The 24,021-nt window shown below is 38.1% G+C and overlaps 1 protein-coding gene across 1 annotated transcript; it reads right to left on the bottom strand.

Moving 5' to 3' along the window:
- Nucleotides 1-1,897: 1,897 nt before the first annotated feature.
- LOC136688665 (calcium-activated chloride channel regulator 1-like) lies at nt 1,898-20,431 on the bottom strand. Its single transcript, XM_066662437.1, has 15 exons — nt 20,395-20,431; nt 18,877-19,036; nt 17,786-17,920; nt 16,851-17,001; nt 16,110-16,215; nt 15,843-16,005; nt 15,416-15,646; nt 14,991-15,209; nt 14,596-14,776; nt 14,345-14,451; nt 13,643-13,858; nt 10,416-10,686; nt 10,107-10,271; nt 5,140-5,367; nt 1,898-4,026 (listed from the first exon to the last, which is right to left on the bottom strand). Exons 2-15 carry the CDS (start codon nt 19,024-19,026, stop codon nt 3,563-3,565), a joined length of 2,787 nt encoding a protein of 928 aa, XP_066518534.1. The 5' UTR covers nt 19,027-19,036; nt 20,395-20,431; the 3' UTR covers nt 1,898-3,562.
- Between the last annotated feature and the right edge of the window lie 3,590 nt (nt 20,432-24,021).

Genomic DNA, 24,021 nt, shown 5'->3' with positions numbered 1-24,021 from the left:
AAGGTGTTAGAAATACAGGAGATAGGGGAAAACAAATGGTGGGAAACTCTGAGTTTTGGGAACAGGATACAGCGAAAGATGACTGAAATGTAAAAGAGCGAACAGATGGTGTACTTCAAAGGGTTTTCCATGTATAAAAAGACGCTGATTAAAAATGGTCAGCAGAGAGGTGAAAAACAGCGTTGCGCGCCTGTCCCTCTCTCACGTTAATTAATAAATGCTGTCTCACTTGATGCCGACTCAGAGACTCAAGAGGTGTCTTATTTTCTGTCATGATTTTTCCACCACAGTAGTTACATATTTAATAGTAATATTATATTTATCTTAAATCACTTTATAAAAAAGCCACCACAAATAAACTATACATAGAATATTTTGTAATTTATCTAAACATCATTCCAGCATCAGTTATGTATATAAGTTGCAAATTTCTGTTTTCGGAATAACATGCTTCCAGCTTTAAATAGTTATTATTAAAAGTAATGTAATATGACATTCTATGCCGTATATTAGTACATTATAAGAACATGAAATGTTTTAATTATTGCATTAATACAGTCAATCAATACAATTGTATTCACTCTATTACTTAAAACAGTTTATGTTCTTATGTCCCAATCATTCATGGATTATTACTGTATGTTTATTTAAATAAGGGACTAAAAGCTTAGTTCCTATATTGCTAAAGTGTTTGTGATTATTAATACGATTTTATGTATGCTTTTTTTAGTAATCAGTAACGAGAAGTGAGAGAGGAGGAGGATGAATACACACAGAGAGAGAGAGATAAAGGTAAACATAAGAGGTAAACATAAAACAAAATGCATAGTCTAAGTGGAGTCAAAGCAGTTTATGGGAGAATGGATGGGTAGCATAAATTATAAATCTGCATTTGAAGTTGTAAACATTAGGCATTGTCAAGTGAAGAGGGTTTGCATTCCCACGGTGTGGACCTCACAAAAATTGTAATTCTAGTTATGGCCCTGGGTGTGTGTGTTGCCCTGTGAAGGACTGGCGCCCCCTCCAGAGTGTGTTCCCAGCTTGTGCCCAATGATTCTGGATAGGCTATGGACACACCGCAACCTTGAATTGGATAAGTAATTATGGACAATGAATGAATGAATGCATTAATGTATTTCTATTTGACCATTTTTAAAGTAGGCTGGAAGTGTCATAGTCACACAGCTCTAGGGACCTGGGAGGCTGGCGGGGGGGAGTGGGGTGTGTTCTCTCTGTGTCTACGTGGGTTTCCTCCGGGTGACTGTCTGTGAGGTGTGTGGTGTGTTCTCTCTGTGTCTGTGTGGGTCTCCTCTGGGTGACTGTCTGTGAGGAGTGTTATCTCTGTGTTTGCGTGGGTTTACTCCAGGTGACTGTCTGTGAGGAGTGTGGTGTTTTCTTCCTGTGTCTGCGTGGGTTTCCTTCACAGTCTAAAAACACATGTTGGTAGGTGGATTGGCTACTCAAAAGTGTCCATAAGTGAGTGTGTGAGTGAACGTGTGAGTATGTGTCACCCTGCAATAGATTTGGACTCATGACACATTTAAAAAAAAAAAATAGTTTAAAAGTTTATTTCTGAAAACTGACAAAAAAATATGCATTCACTTTTTCCATCTTATAATCGAACAGATGTGCTTGTTCAGGGCTTAATGCATTAATGCAAAGTCATTTTTGTAATAACAATTGTGCTACAGTATTTCCAGTTAAACCACAAGCATTCTGCAGCAGCAGCACAGAAGCATATATAATTATTACATTTAGAATAAAATACTATAAAATAGTATAAAAATTAAATGTACCTAAAATATCAGTATCTAAAAGTGTACAAAGAAATTACCATATATATATATATATATATATATATATATATATATATATATATATATATACAAATTACACTTCACAAAACTAATGACCTGTCATTCAATACATTTTGATATATTACATTTTTGTACAATATTATATTTGAGCCATTATATATAGAGAGCCATTCAGCAAAGTTTAAATAAAGCATAAAGCAGAAAAATTATAAAACACTCCTTGGATTTTTTAAATGCAGTGACTAGATCTCCCAGAGGACAGTGTGGGCATTGAATTAATATTCTGAAGAATGTGCATGACTGGCAGCCCTCTATCACTGGTGAAAAAATGTCTAATGTTACCATGGTAATGGTCTAAATGTTACCATGGTGAATTAAGTCTTTTTCTTGGAATTGTGATTGTGATTTCACAGATCTTTAGGGTTTACTGAGGTACTGGTATATTTAATTGAGGTGTATAAAAGGCTCTTAAAATGATTAATGTCCCTTTATCCATCACAAAGCCATCTCTGCATTGGTCAGCATATTATGCCAACTTTAGTCTATAAGGAGCTTCAACTGTAAACACCATCTTTCAGCACTATGCAGGGTAAAAAAGGGACTGTGCGAACATACAATTTGGCTTCTCAAAGACTGGACTGTGGGGTTTCATTGCCTTCAGTTTGACTTTGTGACACAAAGTAAGCTACTACTCTATATTCATTTCTTTTTAGAAGAGCCTAGTTCAATGCTATTTCTGTAGCAATGTAGCTGCAGTATTTACCTATATTTCCTTTAATATTCATGGGTTTGGTAATATTTCCTAATATATTTTACGATACTGAGCTGTTCTACGTTAGTGTTGATGGTGTAATTTGGTGAAAATGTGTTAAATCTGTGTTCTTAGTCGATTTCACTGGTGTATAATTAACTACTGCTCACACCTTATTGTATTAGTTAATTCTAGCAACATTAAGATGTAGACCTAAGATGTAGGCCTTACTTAACTGCTAATTAATACTGTACATGTCTGTTGTTAATTTCTGACTCAAATGCCATCATCATCATCATCATGCCATCATTCATCCATAATGTCATTTAATTCTACTGCTCAATTTTCCATGCTTCAGCTTCAGTGTCAACTCAGTCTACTTTAAAACAGCAATATCCTGGATATCAACTACACAGCAGTGTTTACTGCCAAAATCTTATCATATCCACGCACTAAGCCACCACCCTTCTTTACAAGGGGTGTGTTCATTAAGTTCTCAGTATTGATATGATCTTCTAACCATGCAGGAAATGTTCTAATGGTTCTAGGAAGTAACCCTCTCTGAGAGAGAGAGAGAGAGAGAGAGAGAGAGAGAGAGAGAGAGAGTGTGTGTGTGTATATATATATATATATATATATATATATATATATATATATATATATATAAACAAGCTCATTTGAATCATTAGCATGTGCTATGCATGACAATGTATTCCAAGATGTTTTAATGAAATTTTCTGAGTAAAGAAGAAATGTTTTCTATATTTTGTCTTTCAGAGAATTAAAAAGCTAATTGCTAGATTTAACAAATATTTAGAAGTTGTGATTACATAGAAAAATAAAAATAAATATCTTGTTTTACTTACCTATACTGAGAACACATTTAACACCCCATGTACATTTTCTTATCTTTAATTTAATGTCGTATTTGTGTTGTTTGTGTCGTGTGCATTGACTGGGTTTGGTTGGGATATCCCCATGATTCTTTTCCATTTTATTGACCCTCACTTTCAATATGTGCAATTTTTACTTCCAAAACTTCTGGGCAAATGCCAATGTATTTTGAATTTAATAGATCTCTACTGTCTTTCTTTCTTCGCAATGCCCATATGTATACTGCTATAAGACATGCTACCATGACAGCCACACAGCCTGAGACCAATAAAGCAGCATGTTTCAGGCTTGTATATGAAACATTTGAAGATTTGGTACTTGGGACAAAATGTGTTATGTGAGCAATGTTAGATACCTCAGACTTCATTGCCATCTCGTCCTCTGACTGAATACCAAAAAAAAATGTACTGCCATTTTGGATTATGAACTCAAGCAAAAATGAATACTGTTCAGCTGAACCTGCTTCTTGTGGCTGGAGTGCAGATGTGTTTACTGGATTAGCATTGCTGAAGTTGTTTTGAAGATTCTCCAAACTATGGCTCCATCTTATTTCATAGGATTTAGCTTAAAAAGGAAAAAGAAAACAATTATGCAGTTGCTACATACACAGGTCAACACTCGAGTGGGTATATAGTTCATGCTAGTTGATAAGCTCATGTAATCAGATTTGTTAAAGAAGGAACGCTTCTTTAACCGCTATGCTTTGTGTCTGCTCATAAGGCTAAAAAGCCATGCGTAAGTGTTTTCAAAAGTGAGTAGCTCAGTCTAAATCGAAAGTTCAGGTAATTTCACAATGTGAAAATTCTCAAAGGGTGTAGCTGGAAGCTAACACTGACACCTGTGCTGGCTAGAACAGTAATGCAAGGGGCCTATAAGAATCAAAGTTATCACGACCAAAGTCATCCTGAATCTGAGCAATTCTGGTACTAATATCTCAAAACACTGCAGCGGACACTGCACAAGGCTGGTCTCCATAGATGCCAACCAAGGAGGCCACATAAGACAAGCATACAAAAGCTAACTTGGTTTTGCAAATCTCACCTGGACAAAGATTTGGTATTCAGGTTCTGTGGCTGAATGAGACAAAATGAGGTGTAGTTTTTCTTTTAGTGAATGAAAGGAGAAACATTCAACTCCAACAACACCTTCATCTTCACAGTCAAGTACAGTGGTAAGAATGTAATTTTTATTTTTTTTTTGCCAATTGTCCAGGCAACTTTGTCAGTTTAAATAGTATCATGATTAAAGAGGACTGCCTTAATATTGGACCTTCCAACAAGACAGTGATCTAAAATATATACAGTCAAAGTGGTCAGGAAAAGATTTATGAGAGGCCCAGGAAATGGTATAGAAAATAAATAAATATACCAAGCAAGTTTTCCAACCTTAAATACCTGGAGGTCAGTACAAAAGAGGAGAGGTCTGAAATCCTGGTAAAGTCATTCAAAAAGTTAAACTATTATAAGAACTGTGTTATTGCTCTGATGGTATACACTTCGCTGTTGATGACTGAGAATGTCTCATCATCTTTTGTTAATTGTTTATAGTATTTCCAACCAGAAGAAACTCCTTGTCAAATGTGTAAATTCTCTAGAAGCCAACCTTTGGCATGGGTTTGAATACTTTTCCCTCAGCTGTGTGTATGTGTTCTCTCTGCTCATGTTTTGAACTGTTTACCTGTTCCTTGATCATAGTCCTCGCCAGGAGCTGTCCACTTAAGAGTCACAGTGTCCTCCTGGATTTCCACCGTCAGATCTGTGATCTTGCTAGGAGGGAAATTTTGGGGGGTTTCATCTGAGGGCACACTCACAACAAAGCTCTCTCCCATAGCTGTTCTAGTGATGTTGCCCATCTCTGTTGCCTGAAAACTTAATGGTGGCTTTGGAGGGTTTAGCTGTAATTCACCTGCAAAAAATAATAAATAATAATAATAATATTAATGGCTGTCTAAAGCCCTATTTTGGGTAAAGTAATTAATACCAAAGTATTATAGTGTATTAATATTCAGTGGTTTGAAACCTGTCATTCTGGAGTATCTCCTTGCTATTGTAAAATGAGCAGTAGATATAACCCCAGGTTAAATTTTTCCTGGTTGAATGTATACGTGGGGAATATTGCGCCATATCCTGGGAAAATTAGTTTTTCACAAATGTACTCGAGATTGGAGGAGCTGGATGAGGTGTGTTTTTATGAAATATACCATTCAAAAACGAACCTAAGTTCAGCTACTGAACGATGCACCATGATACAATCCACAAAACGACTGAAGGATCACTCAGTGGAGAGATGTTTCTGGAAGCTGTAGGTAAGTTTGTGCTATAAAGCAGTATACATACGTGTTATGAACTTTTAAGTTGCCATTAAATGGTTTATAATTTTAGTTACACTAACTGTGTGAACGATTTGTAAAGTTTTTGCCATTTTCTCCTCTTTTACGCATTTTGAAGGAGTCACTGAGGGTTGGATATATTTTTGGTGAGAGGGTTGTTCTCAGAACAATGAAAAATATGACTTAATTAAGGAATTTATTAATAACTGAAAATCTAAAGTTTTCATGTGTAAAAGCGTTTGCCCCATTTTGTGTTTTTCTGCTCTATCCATGACTTTTTGTTTTGTCTTAGAGCACCTTAGTCTCCACCTTTGCACTTCCTTGTCATTAGTGTTCCCACCTATGCCTCCTTTGTGGTCCTGCCCTCTTGTAATTATTCCCAGGTGTTTTTGTGTGCTGGGATGGATGATATGGTAAAAATATCATTTTTATTTTTATTTTTTTGCAAACTTATTATCATGATTTCATCATAATCCTTTTTAATACAATTTAGCAAGTTACTAAACTAAAAAGTAACTGAACAAATTTTACTTTGTGTGTGCAATTTTTGCATAAGTCAAATAAATTTACATTGGTTTTATAAGGTAAACATCAGCACCAACCAAATAAAATAATACTTCTGTTACCGATTTCCATCATTTACTTGTCTTCTCATATGCATGTGTTAACATTGTTAGTGTAAGCCTCTGTTAGCTGTTCTGTTTGGGATGTTGTCGCTTTAAATGTTTGTGTTACGATTCACGGTTGGCGGACTGACGGAGGCGGACGCAAACGCTAAAACACAGTGATTTATTTAAGGAAAAAACAAAACAAACAACGAACTAGAGGGCAAACACGACGAATGAATAAATGAAAGGGCTTGAAACAACATCAATAAATGAGGCAACGAAAACAAGGAACAACTGCAAGACACAGCAAAACAACTTGACTAGGAGAGGAAAATAGACAAGACAACATAACTAGGAACATAGCAAAACAAAACAATGACCGATACTAGGAAGTGACACAAGGGGACTTAAATACCTGAACAAACTAGACACACCTGAAACAGATAACGAGGGTAAAGGACAAGGAGGCAAAACAAAGGCGGGACATGGGCGGAGACAAGGACAAAAACAGACAGAGCCATGAGCAGAGAGAGCACATGGCGAGGAAAACAGGCATGACAGGACGAGGGCATGGAAAACAAGACTCAGGACAGGATGGGAACAGACAGAGGAGCTGGGGACATGACAGGACCAGATATAGTACACTGGACTCGGGACAGGACAGGAGACTGACAAAGGGGGGCGACAGGAGACTGAACAGGTGACTTACAAAATAGAACAGAAGACGGGACTAGGGACTGGAACAGACTAGACAGGACAGGAATGGAAACACAAGGCTTGCACCTTGGACAGGAACTGAGACAAAACTGAGGACAGGACAGGACCCGAGACGGAAGACTGGACAGGGGTATGTGACTGGACAGAGGCTGGGTGCTGGGACTGGACAGAAGACAGGGCAGAGGGTTGAAAAGGGGACTGGACTGGAGACTGAACAGAGGGTTGAAAAGGGGACTGGACTAGAGACTGGACAGAGGATTGAAACAGGGACTGGACTAGAGACAAGACAGAAGAAGAGACTGGTGACAAGACACTAGACTGAAACATGGACTGGACTGGATTATTAACGGGGGACTGGACAGGACTTGGCTGGGGAACAGGGACCAGGACGTTTACAGGGACAGACACAAACACAGTGACAGGGACGGGAACAGAGACAAAGGCAGACACAGGTACAGGGATGAGGACAGAGACAGGAACCAGGACAGGAACAGACAAGGGAACCAAAATAACTGTAGAATGCCCAGGACTGGCCAATGTCTGAGGGGAAGTCTGAGGAACCAGCCTGGGCACAGTTCTGGGGATTGGCCCCGAAGTCCTTGGGGCCGACCTACGGACACGATCTGAAGCGGCCGGGGCCACAGTCACGGGTGCAGAAGCGGCCGGGGCCACAGTCACGGGTGCAGAAGCGGCTGAGGAAGCGCCCTCACTGGAGCTGGTGCGGCGGGTGCCGCCTTCGCTGGAGCTGGTGCGGCGGGTGCCGCCTTCACGGGTTCACTGCCTTCACAGAGACAGGAGTGGCTGGGTTCGCCGCTTTCACGGGGACAGGTGCGGCTAAGTTAGTCGCCTTCACAGAGATAGTAGCGGCTGGGTTGTGTCGCCTTGGAAAGACATCCAGAAGGGCATAGAGGCTTGCAAGCTTCTCGTGGAGGTTAAGAGGGACTGCAGCGACATCCTTGGACACAGGGGGCCCTGCGGCGATGTCCATGGAGGAAGAGGCTTGTGCTGCTCGTGCTGGAGTTATTGAGGTTTTAGGGGAACTGATGGGCGCACTCTTGAGGGACTACTTCAACCGTAATTCCCTCGGAGATGCACCCCTGTTAGCCTCACCTCTCATGTCCCGCGGTTTGAGGCTAAAAGCCCCTACCCTCAACCCCCCTCCAAAAATTTCCCCGGACCTGAGGGTGTAATCCTCGGGAGCAGAAGGGGAGAATGTTTCCTCTAAGAGTTCAAAAAAACTGCCCACCGTAATGCCTCTCCTCCAAGGAGAGATTTAACAAACATGACCTGGATAAAGTCCGGAGGAGTAGGACAGGTCAAATATTCTAAGTACTCTTTGCACTGCAGTATAAATTCTTTACAGTTGGGACCTCCTTCAAATTCTGCAGACATTCCCAGTAAAGATAGCAAAATAGCAGGCCAATTACCCACCCTCGTGGCCAGTAAGTCCTCTGCTATTTTAATGGCTTTGTCCGGTGATATGGCTGTGTTAGCTGCGTCCTTTAGGTGATCGGTCATTCTGTTAAGATTCACGGTTCGCGGACTGACGGAGGTGGTCAAAAAACAAAACAAACACAACGAACTAGAGGGCAAACACGACAAATGAATAAATGAAAGGGCTTGAAACAACATCAAGAAATGAGGCAACGAAAACAAGGAACAACTGACTAGAAATGGGAACAACATGAAACAACATGACTTGGAATAGGAATAACACAGCAAAACAACTTGACTAGGAGAGGGAAATAGACAACACAACATAACTAGGAACATACTGAACAAACTAGACACACCTGAAACAGATAACTAGGGTAAATGACAAGGAGGCAGAACAAAGGTGGGACATGGGCGGAGACAAGGACAACAACAGACAGAGCCATGTGCAGAGAGAGCACATGGCGAGGAAAACAGGCATGACAGGACGAGGGCGTGACAGTTTGAAAAGCTTTGTCATGTTGCTGTACAATGTGCGAACTTTGCAAATTGTTTGTGTGATATTAGGTTTGGATTTTCCAAACAGTTACATATTATTAACGTTGCCTTTATTTTTGGCACTAACTCTGCCTCGGATGATGAAGCTGCACAAAGGGGAGGCCAAAGCCATATAAAGAAAGCAGTTTATATAAAGTTTCAGCTGCTTACTGGATGTAAACAAAGGCTAGAGACAGAGCAAAAAGGACAATGCAGAAACAAGAGATACAAGCCAAGACCAAACCTGAGAAATACTCCAGAGTCCAGAAATACAAAATCCAGAGGCATAAATAGAGAGAAACAAAAAAGCTACACTGTTTTCACCTACAGCTCATTAGATATAACTGATATAAATTGACCTTACTTTACAAATACTTATTTCCCATACATTTTATATGTTCTGATAAATGTGCAATTGTGTTTGAAAATTCAGCTAGGCCTACACTAATTTTTAGCAATAATTTTAGAATAGTTGAAAGCATGCAAAATTCTAGTTAAAATTTCAATAAAAACATGCAAATATTTAAAAGATTCAGATGTCACCATGTAAAATGAATCCTATCCGAATAGTGCTTCTGAATAGTACTACTTTTAAATAAAATGAGGTAGAATCAAATCATTATTCCTTGTGTTATGACACCCACCCTTTTGTTTTGGATGGACTGCCCTTTGGAGTGTTTGAGATCACTTGGCACAAGACAGGAACACACACAGTCTATCACAGAGTATCACACATCCGCACATTCATATCTATGGACACTTTTGCACTGCAAATCCACCTAACAACATGCATTTTTGGACAGTGGGAGAAAACCCACACAGATAAGAGGAGAGAACAGCAGTGAACGCACAACCTTGGGACCCTGTAGCTGTGTGACAGCAACATTACCTCTAGTGCCACAGTGCTACACTGTAGAGTTTTAAGCTCTGCTATTTATTATACTAAAAACTTTGAATATATAGCAATGTCTTAAAAGATATTAATCTTACATAGTGTCATAAAAGACTTCCATTCTTACCATTTACAATATATCCAGGGACATATTGAGCACCACTTGGTTTGTGGGAAGACAACTGGATGGCTCCATCTTGCTGTATCATCTCCACTTTTAGATTATAGAGCCCAGTCCTTAATTTTGTGAAATATCTTGAATAGATGCCATCATCTTTAAAAACATCAGCCCCTGTAAAATTTGTGATTAATATGTTCAACATGTAAAGTCTGTTATTTAACTTGTGGCCCATAATTAAATTGTCGCTATAAACTGTCATTTTTTAAATCATATATTAGGCAATGCATGGATGTACAGAGAATTCAAGAGTAGTACCTGCTCCGTTATCCAGGAGGTGTAATGTTTCTGGATGTCCAGTATCTGACTGAAGGGTGGCCAAGACCTTGGCACCCAGCAGAGGAATATAATTCTGACTGATTTCAGAAAACACTGATATGAGTCCACTTATATTACTGGTTGAATTTTTAATACCAGTCTTAACTGTGATGGGGGGGACATCATCATGTTTTGCTCGACTGGTTACTATTAAAATTATAGTCTGAGCAGTTGGTTCTCTGTTGAAGAAGCTGTATTTCCAGTCACCGTCCTGCCATGCACAAAAAGAAAGCTGGTAGTTGGTACAGGCAATTAATCTATCAACATAATACTTGGATTGTGGGAGGCAATTGGAGCACCCATAGCAGACATGAAAGAACACACCAAACTCACATACAGTGTCCCAAGGCATGGTCTGAACCCACAATCCAACTGCGCAAAACAATTAGATGTATAAAAAAAACAGAAAAAATAAATATAGAAAGCCCCTAAAACTATTTGGGCAAAATTTTCTCTTCCAAGATTTCTGCTAAATCAAGGGCATTAATAAGCAGCTTGTTCCCATTTGTTACTGTAACAGCCTGTACTTATTGAAGAAACCTTTATTAGATGTCAGGACTTGCTGTGGGGATATTGCATTCAGCCACAACAACATTGGTTAGGTGAAGTAGGTAATCACAAACTATTAGTATGTGATGTCAATAAAACTACTGTGTCATTTACTTAAGTTAAAGGCAGAAATTGAAAGCTGCTGCCATTTTAAGATTTTTAACTAAACTGGTGTTATTTTCCCTTCAACCGTAAATGTTATTCTAGAAAGCAGATCCTTGCTTCTTATTCACAATGTTCATATTAAAGCATTTAGTTCCACTTTTAATGGGTTTGTTTGAGTATTCTTTGCATTATTCTCCAGCTTCTTATTGAATACTCATTCCCATCAAACTTCTACGCGAAGCTAAAGCTGGTGCTGTTTCATAAACAATACTTGTTTTGAAACACTTATTTTCAATTTCATCAATTTAAAACAATGTTTAGTGACAATGTTTACATCATGTCACTAAACATCTACCTACTAATGAAATGCTTATTTGCTGTGTACTACCAAGCTTGATTTCCCTGTTCTACCTTAAACAGGTGAATATGTGAGGCTTACGTATAACACACAAAACAGTCCTAACACCTTTCAGACATCACTATGCCTCAATTTCTTTATATAAAACACACAACCTATGGCATTTACTCCTTTTAATCTATATATAGACGTCTGTACTTCTATATTTTTTTCAGAAATGATTAGCTGTTACCTGTTCAGGATGAAATATTTGCTCTGTTTCTGTTGTGTAGTGTTGCTGCTTCTAAACTGCTTCCACTTTCAAACACAAGGCCAATATTCCCTCTCATTTAACTCCGTCTCTGGTCATGGAAATGTTAAAAGGGCAATGGGGTCCAGTAAAATATAACATTAACTCTGTTCACTTGGTCAATTTCATGGCTGCAAGACACTATGTTTGTAGATCTGGTCACACGGTGGGTTTGGACATAATGTGATTGGACAGAGGGCGGGATCACAAGCAGGACCTCAGAGGGCAGGATCAGAAGAGCTCCGCTCTGGACTAGGCACTTCTTAAAGAGAATATATTGCTTCAGCAACGCTATGAGAGGCAGTTGTTTTAGCTTTGACTGTTTCCTTAATCTATGATCTCACACCCTAGACATTTTATGACTAAATACAGTAAATATTTTAAAAACTGCTCCTTTCTGGGGTCGAAGAACGGGCTGGTGCGTCAAATACGACTATTTACGATGTTTCTATTAATAACACAGCGCAGAAATACAGTTCAAACACTCTCTGAATGTCTGTGAAATATTGCGAGACTGTACACAATACTGTACATCCATTATACAGTATACATTACCAGACTATGAATGAGCTTGAGACACGTCTCCTCGGCCTCTCGCAATGGCTAACTGGTGGATTTGCTTGTTTTTAAAACTCTGATAAAACTATTTCAATCACCAAAACAATTCACATGAGTAAAGGGAGGATATAGAGATTTTCTAAAATTGAATTTAAGTTTTTCAGGGTTAGAGAAAGATTATTTCTTCATAAAATGCTCTAGGTCACATGGGCCTCTCTTAACGAGAGAGCTGAGATTGTTCTGAACATTTTGATGTAAAGCATGTGGGCAGATATAGCCCAGCAGCTTGGAATATACCAGTGGTTCTCAAATTTTGGTATGCCAAATGACCTTGAAAATTGCACTTATTATTTAATAATTAAGTAATTATTTAATAACTGAGTTAACTGAGTTAATAACGGAGGGCAACACGGTGGTGAAGCAAATAGTATCGCAGTTGCACAGCTCCAGGGATCTGGAGGTTGTAGGTTCAAGTCCCGCACCAGGTGACTGTCTGTGAGGAGTTAGGTGTGTTCTCCCTGTATCTGTGTGGGTTTCCTCCGGGGGTCTGTCTGTGAGGAGTGTGGTGTGTTCTCCCCGTGTCCATGTGGGTTTCCTCCGGGTGACTGTCTGTGAGGAGTGTGGTGTCTTCTCCCTGTGTCTGCGTGGGTTTCCTACGGTTTCCTCCCACAGTCCAAAAACACACGTTGGTAGGTGGATTGGTAACTCAAAAAGTGTCTATAGGTGCGAGTGTGTGAGTGTGTGTCACCCTGTGAAGGACTCGTGCCCCCTCCAGGGTGTGTTCCTTTCAGACAGGACTCTGTGCCTTGCTCTCTCTGAAAATCATCTTAGTATTCCACTCATTCAGGCACAGACACTGTACACTCAATTATGGTGAGCATAAAATCACCTCAGCATGCACATGCACAAGGCAAACTGACTACAAATTGTGATTCTGTGAGGCAAGAACAAAAATCTAAGGCTAGAATAGTCACATGCTCAGCAAAATTAGACAGGGAAATCATAACCTAGTCTGATGAATCTCAATTTCTGCAGAGACACACAGATGGTATGGTCAAAAGTTTATATCAACACCATTAATGCATGAATCACCCTGCTTTGTGTCAACTGACAAGGCTGGTGGAAATGTTGTAACATGTCGGTATTGTTATCTTATCATTGCTTAAATGCAACCGTCCATTGCAGAACTGTTGCTGACTCTATGCAACCCACAAATACTTGAGGCTTTTTAAAGAGCAAATGGAGGTCCTTCCTAGTTTTAGTATGGTGTTCCTAATCAAGTGCTGACCCCGAAAACTGCTGTCTTACCTCTGCGGTTCCAGGAACATTTAATACGATTGTCTTCATAGCTGCATTATGGGTGATATGGCTCTGACCATACACTGAACCACTTGGTGTCTCTATGTTCACAGTGGGAGGATTTTTTTCATAGATTATTGTAAAAGTGGTGCTGTTTCCCACAGTGCAGTCAATAGGCACTGTTCCATTGAACCAATCTGTTGAAATCTTTCCAGTGCTCACAAGCTGTTTAGAAAAAAAGGAAGAATTCAATGAAGAAAAGGCAGGCAGAACTGTCTTACAACAGTGTTTCACAACCCTGTTCCTGGAAGCAACATGCCCTGCCTATTTTAGTGGTTTCCCTGATTTAACACTTCCACTGCATCTCTCAATTCTTACAATATGAAGAATGAGTGATATCTTAATCATATCTGCATCAGCTTTAATTTGCTTTAACAAAATATTACAAAAATATAACAAAATATAATATTATATATAAAATAATAATTAACAAAATATTATCTTTTATATTATTTATGTAGCTGTTTTATTGGACGTTTTTATTGAACTCAGCACATGAGCATAGCTCAGATCAAGGGAAAGCAAGCGTTAGTCGGGGGAAAAATGGCTTCTGTACTGGCATTGCATGTTATGTACAATATTAAGACATGGGCATCCACTCAAAATTCCCATTTTGGTTCATCCCTAGTAAATATAATGTATGTAGATCACCTGAACTGTCTGTTTGGTAGGGTCTCCATCTGATGTTGTAAATGAAAAAAAGGCATCAACAAGTTGATTGGAAAGCAAATTATGATCAACAATGATGAACTTTCCATCTAATGAAGGGAAAGAAAATCAAATGCCATTTAATTTGGCTTGTACTTTGGAATGAACTCAAAGCTCCAAAGACTAAAATAAAATCTAAAATTCTAACAGATGACATAATTCCACTTTTCATCATTTCCTTGGCATTACCTTACCTGTTTGACTAGCCATGGTTCTCAGCACATCAGAGGCTTCATGACCAACTGCAATTGTATTAAGTATGATACCACTATTCAGAGCTGACTCTAAACAAGCCTGATCAATATCAGTGTCTTTGGCATCTGTGAGAAAAATCACATCATCTCCTACTGTACCTTCATCATCTTGATGCAGCACCTGAAATACACAATAAAAATAATATTTTGGGTTATATTTAGTATAAATGTAACATTCAAATGAAGCATACACTGAATGTAAATGTCTTATATAAATGAAATTGCCCATTAATAGAGTAATCTTGTCCAGTATATAAAAGGAATGCAATACATTCTGTAAAACAACAACAACAAAAATATATTAAAGCATGCTGTGCACACAAAATGGGTCTTACCTCAATACTAACTCTTAGTCCTTTACACATACTTGTTGATCCAGACACGGTTTGTGGTAATTTACTAATTAAACCATCTCTGGAGCCTTTACCCTCTATTTTAGTCAAAGGGCTTAGAATGTCTGCATTAGTACTGACAATGCCCACATAGGCTCCATTCTCTATAATCTGACTCAAGAATAGTGTTGTAGCTTGTTGTAGCCGAAGTATTTTCTCACCCTTTAAACAAAAATAAATATATTTAAATAAATAAAAAAATAAATGTTGTTTGATGTGTAATTTTCATATTGTCATGTTTTATTTTTTAACTGCTTTTAACAAAACAATAACAATGAATCATAGTTGCTAAAATCAGAAATCTGTAGGACAGCATACTTTAACCATTCTCAGTCAAGTTTTGTAAGGTTTGTTATGTTGTAATGTACCTGCATACTTTCAGAGACATCAAGGATTAGACAAATGACCCGATTTTTCCTCTGGATCACCCTAAATATTGGCGGTGGTGGTGGAGATTGTAGAGGTGTTAAAGTCTGTAAGGACTCACTGTCTACAGAATCCTGAAAAATCACTGTACGTGTTGCTTTGTAGTTGCATTTCTGGTTCTGCATGTTTGGGGCTTCAGAATTGTGCTCGCCTTCATGACAAAATGTTTTCGCCTACAGAAAGAGATGAAAGAGGGAAAAAAAAGGGCTGTTCATGGGAATCAAGCCATAATGAGTAATAAAAATGTTCCTGAAATATCTGAGATCAAATGGGTCTCATTAATAGTGTTTTGTGTGGGTCTTAAGACTGAAAACATTTATAGAAATAAAAGTCAGGACAAAATGAACTCAGGTTCTACTTTTAGCTTACATAGTCTAGATTTTGCAAGTACATTATTGAAGCACTTGTTGGTTGGTCTTTGTCTGGAAAGAAATTACATTCCTTAGAGGGTAGCCCAGTTTCATCATAGCGGCAGTGTAGGTACTCTCCATTGATCAGTTCATACCACTGGCCAGTTATCTCACTGGTACAGCTAAAATAAAAAAATAAAATGCATAGATATCTAAAAATTTTATCAAGCAATGCTTATGGAGGAACTGTGAGAAATCAGAGGAAAATGAAAGAAATCCATATAACCTTGTAGGTAGGATCTGTTTGTTAGCAATGTAGAATGGCTCTTTCTCGTTATATTCATCATAAACTCCCCATCTGAGGTGAGCCCATTCATGCACAAAAACCCTTGCTGAAAGTAAAACGTATGCACTGTTATAAAATGAGCACAGAAGATGCCACAAAGCTATAATTACATTTTTGTAAATTGGTAAAAAGCCAGTCACATTTTGAAAAGTGCTGACTCAAATATAAACTATATAACCAAAGGATTATGGAGACTTGTGCATTTATTATTTATTCTGAAACAAGACAATTAATTGTCCCAATTTGGTGCATATTGAAATATATTTCATATTCATTTTGTAACATTCGTTTCATATTTTGGTTGTAGGGCGGCACGGTGGCGCAGCAGGGAGTGTCACAGTCACACAGCTCCAGGGGCCTGGGGTTGTGGATTCAAGACCCTTTCTGGGTGACAGTCTGTGAGGAGTTTGTTGTGTTCTCTCTGTGTCCACGTGGGTTTCTGCAGGTGGATTGGCGACTCTAAAAGAAAGTGTCCCTAGGTGTATGGGAATGTGAGAGCGTGTCTCGCCCTGTGAAGGACTGCTGCCCTCTCCAGGGTGTGTTCCTGCCTTGCACCCAATTATTCCGTTTAGGCTTCGGACCCACCGTGACCCTCAACTGGATTTGCAGTCGCAGACAATGAATTAATATTTTGTCTTATTTTTCTTATAATCACTTTTGATAATATGAGCTAGCACTTACCTCTAGGCCCATAGGCACTGATAAGATGATCCTTTAGGAGGAAGTTTGGTGTGAAGTGAACGTGCTCACCTTCTTCTCCACAGTGTTTTGTCTGTTTGGTGTATGGTTCATCCCCATATAATGGGTGTGGGTAATCAATGATTATGTTGGCCTAGAATAGCAACACAAAGCAGTTACCATAAACACCAGAAGAGCTGCCAAAAACAGTTCAATGTTCCAGGCACAAAACAGCATGATGTCTTGGGCTTGAGATATACTTGCTGACTGGACGCATATACAAGAATCTGCGTTGTGAACTTGTCTGTGCTATGCTTGTAACTTGAGGCTTCCACTAGAGGGCAGACCAGAGAAAGACATGGGTAATTGTCACCTGCCCTGCCCCTAACATTTACCGGATCATAAACGGCCACAGCAACCTTAGTGGGTAGGTGTAGGATATTATTTCATCTAAATGTTGCTAGATGTATCTGGTTGCTGATCACATCTATAAATGGCCACAGCAAACTTACTTTAGGGTCTGGGTGTAGTAGGATTTAAACAATAGAAATTGTGTGGCTGCCAGTTGGAAAGAGTGGGGTGGGTCCTATGTGAAGCTCTAATGGATTGGCACAGGATATTTTACATCTTAAATTATAATCATACATCTTTAAGATTATAATTACTGTACAAGTTAAAATGTTATTTGGCTAATGGAGGCAAGCATTTTTTAGCCATCAATTGATCTTTTTTTTTTGTCTCAGGTTTCATGTCCATGTGACTTACTGTTTGGTCTGAAAGATTTGTATAAGCAAAAGCAGTAATGCAAGTATATGAAAATAAAATAAAACCCTTAAAAAACAAATAATTCTCATTACTATATACTATAAATCAAATTATAGTAATCCTATACTATATCATATAGTCATATGATGTATTCCTAATTGACTATGTTTTACCTTATCATAAGTTTCTCTTCTTGCTCTCTCATACCGTCCTCTCCAGTTTGGTGGTACTAAAATTTTCACCTCCTTGTAGAACACCATATTGTCTAAAGCTTGAAACAGATATTTTGAAGCACTTGTAATCATTTCCTGTTGTAAAAAATAATTAATTGGATTATTACATGTTAGTGCCAGTATAACAACTTTAATTAAAATAAAAAAAAAAAAACTCATCACCCTTATTCTGACATAAATCCATGTATACTATGTATATTACAATAATGCAGCCGTGCAATATGTGATGTGCAATATATTCATATTTTATACAGCACAACTTACATTCATCTATATACCTGATGTGCAATATTCATGTGCAATATTTTTCTGCTTCATATGTATATTACATTCTATGCGTATACCTATTTATTTATACACACTGCCATTCCTTGCTGCTATTATTTAATTTCATAGATATAGTGCCTTATTCTGTGTAGTCGTATTGTATATAGTTTATTGCGAGTATGTCAATTTAAATTAAGTATTGTCTTATTTTGCATAGCACATTGGAGTTTAGAGAACCGTAATCTTGTTTAGCTGTGCACTGCTGTGTGTTGTCTAAATGACAATAAAGTTCACTTTGACTTTGAATTAAAAAAACGTTCCTAACTTGTTTAGGAAATAGGTAAACAGTAAATGACCTGAGTTTATTTTTGTACAAGTGTATAAAGGTCACAGATACTATGTTTCTAGGCTGAATATGAAGCATTCATATAAATAAAGCCTTGCAATTATATTATTGATATATATATATATATATATATATATATATATATATATATATACATATATATATACACACACACACACATTTATTTAAATTTCATATTTAAAATTAACATTTCCAAAAATTTATGACTGTCAAATAAATTGTGCTGGCCTGGCATTTAGCTTCCTGGATATTATAATGTATCATAATATAATGTATTATAATGTAATGTATCATACTTTTATTTTTGTCATTTAATGTTTATTATTGGTACAAACTTTTCTCAATACCACACTTTTGTAATGTGTAATTATATTTGAATATGTATATAAATAAATACCTTAATTTGATTGATAAGAGCTTCATTCTCTGGCACAGCTGGGTTGATGGCTACAACAATGTCAGTGTAACCATTTCCATCCAGTCTGATTCCTGTTGTTGGTCCCAGTGCAATTAGGACAAGCAACACCACAGCAAACTGTGTATCCATGACTACAAAACTGAAACAAGAAGTCTTGACTTTATAAATTGTTTTGAAAAATCAGATACAGGCCACAAAATCCATCAGTCTGCCCAAAGTATGACTGCAGAATGTTTACGTTGCTGATTCAAGATGATGCTACAGGAAAAGATCAAACAATATGGAAGCAAATCTGTCTCATCAGACTTTGAAATATCCCCACCTTTGAATTTGTAGCACTGAATTTTTTTGCTTCGCAATTATGCATCTGAATATAATTGCTCTTGAATTGAACTCGTGAATTTTCAAGAACACGTTTTCACTGTTATTATTCAAGGTTAATATATTCAGATAAAAAAAATCAAGCTCAAAAAAATGCAAACAATATCGATTAATTTGGATTTTCTCTTTCACCTTAAATGCTACACTAGTTGCATTCTGTCGCCGCGAAATACGAACACAACTTCCACACCGTGGAAAAACTACACGTCTCAAAAATCTGAAAATCTCACTGAAGACACGTTCCACATTCTGTCATATCACATGCTCTATTCACAGGGCCATTACAAAAAATCTCCACAGTAAAATTTCTTTATCTTCAGGATATCAATAGTCTGTTATATTGTGTCTTTAATAAGACTTTCAGATTTTTTGAGACACTTTGAAAATAAAGAGATGTGTAGACAAAGACAAAGACCAACCAACAAGTGCTTCAATAATGTACTTGCAAAGTGTAGTTTTTCCATGGTGTGGAAGTTGTGTTCGTATTTTGCAGTTACACACTGCAAATATGTGGACATTAACTGCCATGTGTTTGTTTAAATAGTCTTATGATGGAAATACTAAATGCAAAGGAGAGGACAAGGAACAAATGTATCCTATTTTTTTTTTATTAATGTACTGTGACTGATTTCACAAGTAGGGTCATAGTGACAAGATTTGTTTCATTTGAGCTCACATATGTTCATTTATCTCTCAGGGTTAGAAAAGTAAAGAGAAGTAAGCTGTTTTTCTAACGAGCAAGCAGTAAAAGTGAATAGAAGCAGCGACACACTATAACACTGTTATATCAAGCTGTAAGGCAGATATCGTTACAAAGAAAACCACAGAGTCTTCAAGAAATTTAGAGGACCCAAAATTAAACATTCACGTAAAATTCCAGAACTCAGATAGCACTTTTAGCTGGATGCCTTGTAGCGTTCTGTAATTCTCCGCAGCTCATTATGCTCAACATGGCAGGTTAATTCTTATTTGTCCCATCAAGAAATATCAGCAAAATGCTAAAACTCTTTAATCTCAACATCTAAAAACGAAAAAAAAATTACATTTGTATTCACTAATGCAGGAGCTTACATTGTGGAACAATGTTATTCCTTTAAAAATTAAAAACAAACTTACCCCTCGCTTGCTGCTTATCTACAGGAAGCAGGTTTTCTGCAGTAGGCTGTAACGTCTGCTGCTAGTACTACGGTGGCCCTAAAGGGCAAACAAAACAATAATAAATAAATAAACAAATAAAAAGAAATGTGCACAAAAATTTTAAATTGATACACAATAATAAAAAAAACTGTTGCTCACAAAAAAGATGTGCACAACAATTCTGATGCACACAGAAAAAGAGACATGCAAACAAAAATGTGCATAAAAATTATTAAAATATATGCATATTAAAATAATAGAGATGCGTATTAAATATATATAAATACACACAGAAAAATTAGGTGCACATATAAAAAAACAAAACAAACAAAAAAAAATGACTGCCATGTTTCTGCAGAGATAGTCTGCATTTTCCCAGAAAGTTGCTTCTGCAAACAAAACAAACAAACAAACAAAAAAAACAACAACAAAGCTATGTGCTAAGGCTAGTACGCAAAGCATTATGGTAGTTATGGAGTTTGTAAAGCCACAACAAAAATGGCCGCCATGACAACGCAGCAAATGGAAAATACTCATGTAAGAATGATTCATTTTGAGTAATTTTATACTTTTTTCCCTTATGCTAACTGTATCCTTGTATAATTTTACTGACTCTTAATGTCGTGTTAGCTTAATGTTGTATTGCAACTCTTCACTTTCACCTTATATTACCTGGCACATAAATATAACTTACTCCTGAAAATTGTTCTTATATCTTGGGCATATCTTTAATGTGTGAGCAATCATTTGGTGCTGACTATATGCAGGTGTATTTAACATTCTGACTGTGTTTGCTAAGAAGAATTTAAAATTTTCACTTCCACCTTAAATAATGCAGCAGTAACATTAAAAATTACTGCCACAGCATTTAAGGTGGATTTGAATGTAAGATGTTCTGATAAGAGTAATTTCAGCAGAGTAGGCTGGCTCACTGTGGTTAGGTGTATGTTGTTTTACTGGCATTATAAACATATCAAAGTTAGTAGTAAAGGCAGATGGTATAGTCTGCACATCTCTTTATTTGTGTGCATCAGCTTTTTATTTTAGTGCAAATCTTTGTGTGTGTGTGTGTGTGTGCATCAAGGTTTTATTTGTGTGCATCTCTTTTTTTCCATCTGCCCTTCAGGGCCACCATAGTCTCAGGCTCTAAAACAGCTGCATTCATACCAAAAACAACAGACTTCCTGAAACACAGACAGCCTGCAAAGCAGAGCAAAGTTAGGGCAACCATTTTGACAACTGCTTAAATGTATAGAAATATTGAATTTACCTATTTGAAATGATGAAAAGCTTGAACTTAAACATTACACATGTGCATTGGGGGAGAAATTACACAATCCATGTACTTCATAAAAAGTACAGATACTCAAGGTAAAATATTACTCCAGTAAAAGTAGAACTCCTCACTGTAGATCTCTACTTGAGTAAAAATACAAAAGTATTTACCTTCAAATGTACTTAAGTATCGAAAGTAAAAGTTCTATGACGTATGTGGACAAAACTGTCCTGCGTGTTTGTTGATGCAAATAATTGGAACAGAAGAGGTTAACACAGAGTTTGAGTGAACAATCAAAACAGTTTATTATACAGAATTCTGGGAAGAACAGTACAGCATGCTTCTTCTCCCTTAGCTGGCCTGTTCTCCGCCTAAGTGACCTCTGACTCCCTGTATTATAATAATGGTAGTCCTTCCCCCTAGGTATATGCTTCATCCTGATTGGCTCCCAGATAAGTCAGTTGTTGCTAGGGTGTTGCTAAGGCTTTCCAATGACCTAGTGACCTCTCTGCTAGAAGACCCTGTTGTTTACTGCTGAGTTCAAGCAGTTAATCACACACCCCCTTCACACACACCTTTTCCTGTTGCCCTGTTGCGCAGATCATAAAGTTAATACAGTTTCTTAAAAATAATAAAAGTATCAAGCTAGCTGAAAAATATAATGATTACTGAATCATTTTCCCACAATTCCCCCTTTTGACCTGTCCTAATGACAGGTCAACATTACACATATACTGTGTGAATCAGTGGTGATAGCGGGCATTTACACCATGCCCTTTTTAAGGGAGAGGCAACCTCAGTCCTACACACCACTTCTTTTCTAAATGGTTTTATTGCCCTATATGTGTATGTGTAAAGGTGTAAAGTCTTCTGTCTTCTTATGGCGAGCAGGTCTGTGCTGGGAGCAAGGGTAGACTGCCCTTGTTGTGCTCCTGCCTCAGGGGATTATTCTGCCCCTATGTTGGTTGAGGCTACCTGATCTGACTCTTCTGAAGTGTTGTTTTCCTTCAGTGAATGTTTGATATTGGGTGCCGGTGCAGCTCTGCACTGTGTGAGGTGGTACCACTGTGAACCTTTACCCCTCAGCCGGACTGCGCAGCTGGTTCTCTCCGTCACCTGATAAGGCCCTGTCCAGCGAGGTTCACACCACTTCCGCTTAATGACCTTCAGGAGCACCCAGGGTGAGACTGCCACTTCTGAATCCTTCTCCTCCGGTTCTTCTCCTTCTTTCCTTTCCTGCACCTGTATAGAGAAATCTTTACAAACAGCTTTCAGTTCTTCATATAACTGTCGGTACTCTGCTTGAGGTAGTTTCTGGGGGGACGCAAGCGCGGTGGAGGGGCCTGGAAAAGGGATGCCCCTCACTAATTCAAAAGGAGTGAACCCTGTATTTCTGTTCACTGAACTACGGACACTAATTAAAACAATTGGAAGGGCATCAAGCCAATTCATGCCCGTGGCCAGTTTGATTTTTGCTAATTTGGTCTTCAAAGTTTGATTCATCCTCTCCACCTGACCTTGTGAAGCCGGATGGTACACACAACCATAGCTATGTTTCAATCCTAGTGATTGTTCTACCTACTGCAGTGCCTTACTAGTAAAATGAGTTCCATTATCGGAGTGAATCTTTTTAGGAAACCCATGTTGAGGGATCCAGTGGTTGTTCAACATTTTGCAGACTGATTTGGCATCCTCCTTAATAGTGGGGATTGCCTCGACCCATCCTGAATACCTATCTACTACCACTAGAAGGTACTTATATTTGCGTATAGGATCGATCATATCTGTATAATCAATCTGAATTTCTTCCCCGTGGGTTAATGGCCGTGGAAACCTTCCCTGTGTTAATTTGTATGCCTTTCCTGTGTTATAAATGAGGCAAATGTTACAGTTAGCTAGGAAATCAGACACTAATGCTCACATAAATGGATGCCACCACTGTTTAAGATTTTCCATCATTTGTCTCCTTCCTACATGTGCCATGGTGCGTGCTTCTTCCAACACACCTCTAGCTAAGGACATAGGTAGTACGTACTGATTGTCCTTGTTCATCCATAGTCCTTCCACTCTACGTGCTTCCTGTTTTACCCACATTGATTTTTCTTCTGGACTAGCCTGATCCTGTATTTGTCTGAGTTGTGTTCCCGTGGGAATGGGTTCCCATGGGAAGCTAGAGTCTAATACCATCATAGTATTGGGTTCTGTATACCCTGCTGCTTTTTTCGCTGCCTTGTCTGCTGCTTCATTTCCTCTACTCACCAATGTGTCCCCCTTCTGGTGACCTCTGCACTTTACAATGGCAACTCGCTTAGGCTTATGTATGGCAGCTT

The sequence above is a fragment of the Hoplias malabaricus genome, chromosome 1 (genome assembly GCF_029633855.1).
Source record: "Hoplias malabaricus isolate fHopMal1 chromosome 1, fHopMal1.hap1, whole genome shotgun sequence".
In the NCBI taxonomy this organism is placed as follows: domain Eukaryota; kingdom Metazoa; phylum Chordata; class Actinopteri; order Characiformes; family Erythrinidae; genus Hoplias; species Hoplias malabaricus.
Note: the sequence above shows the minus strand (reverse complement) of the source record. Positions and strands in the feature narration are given on the sequence as shown.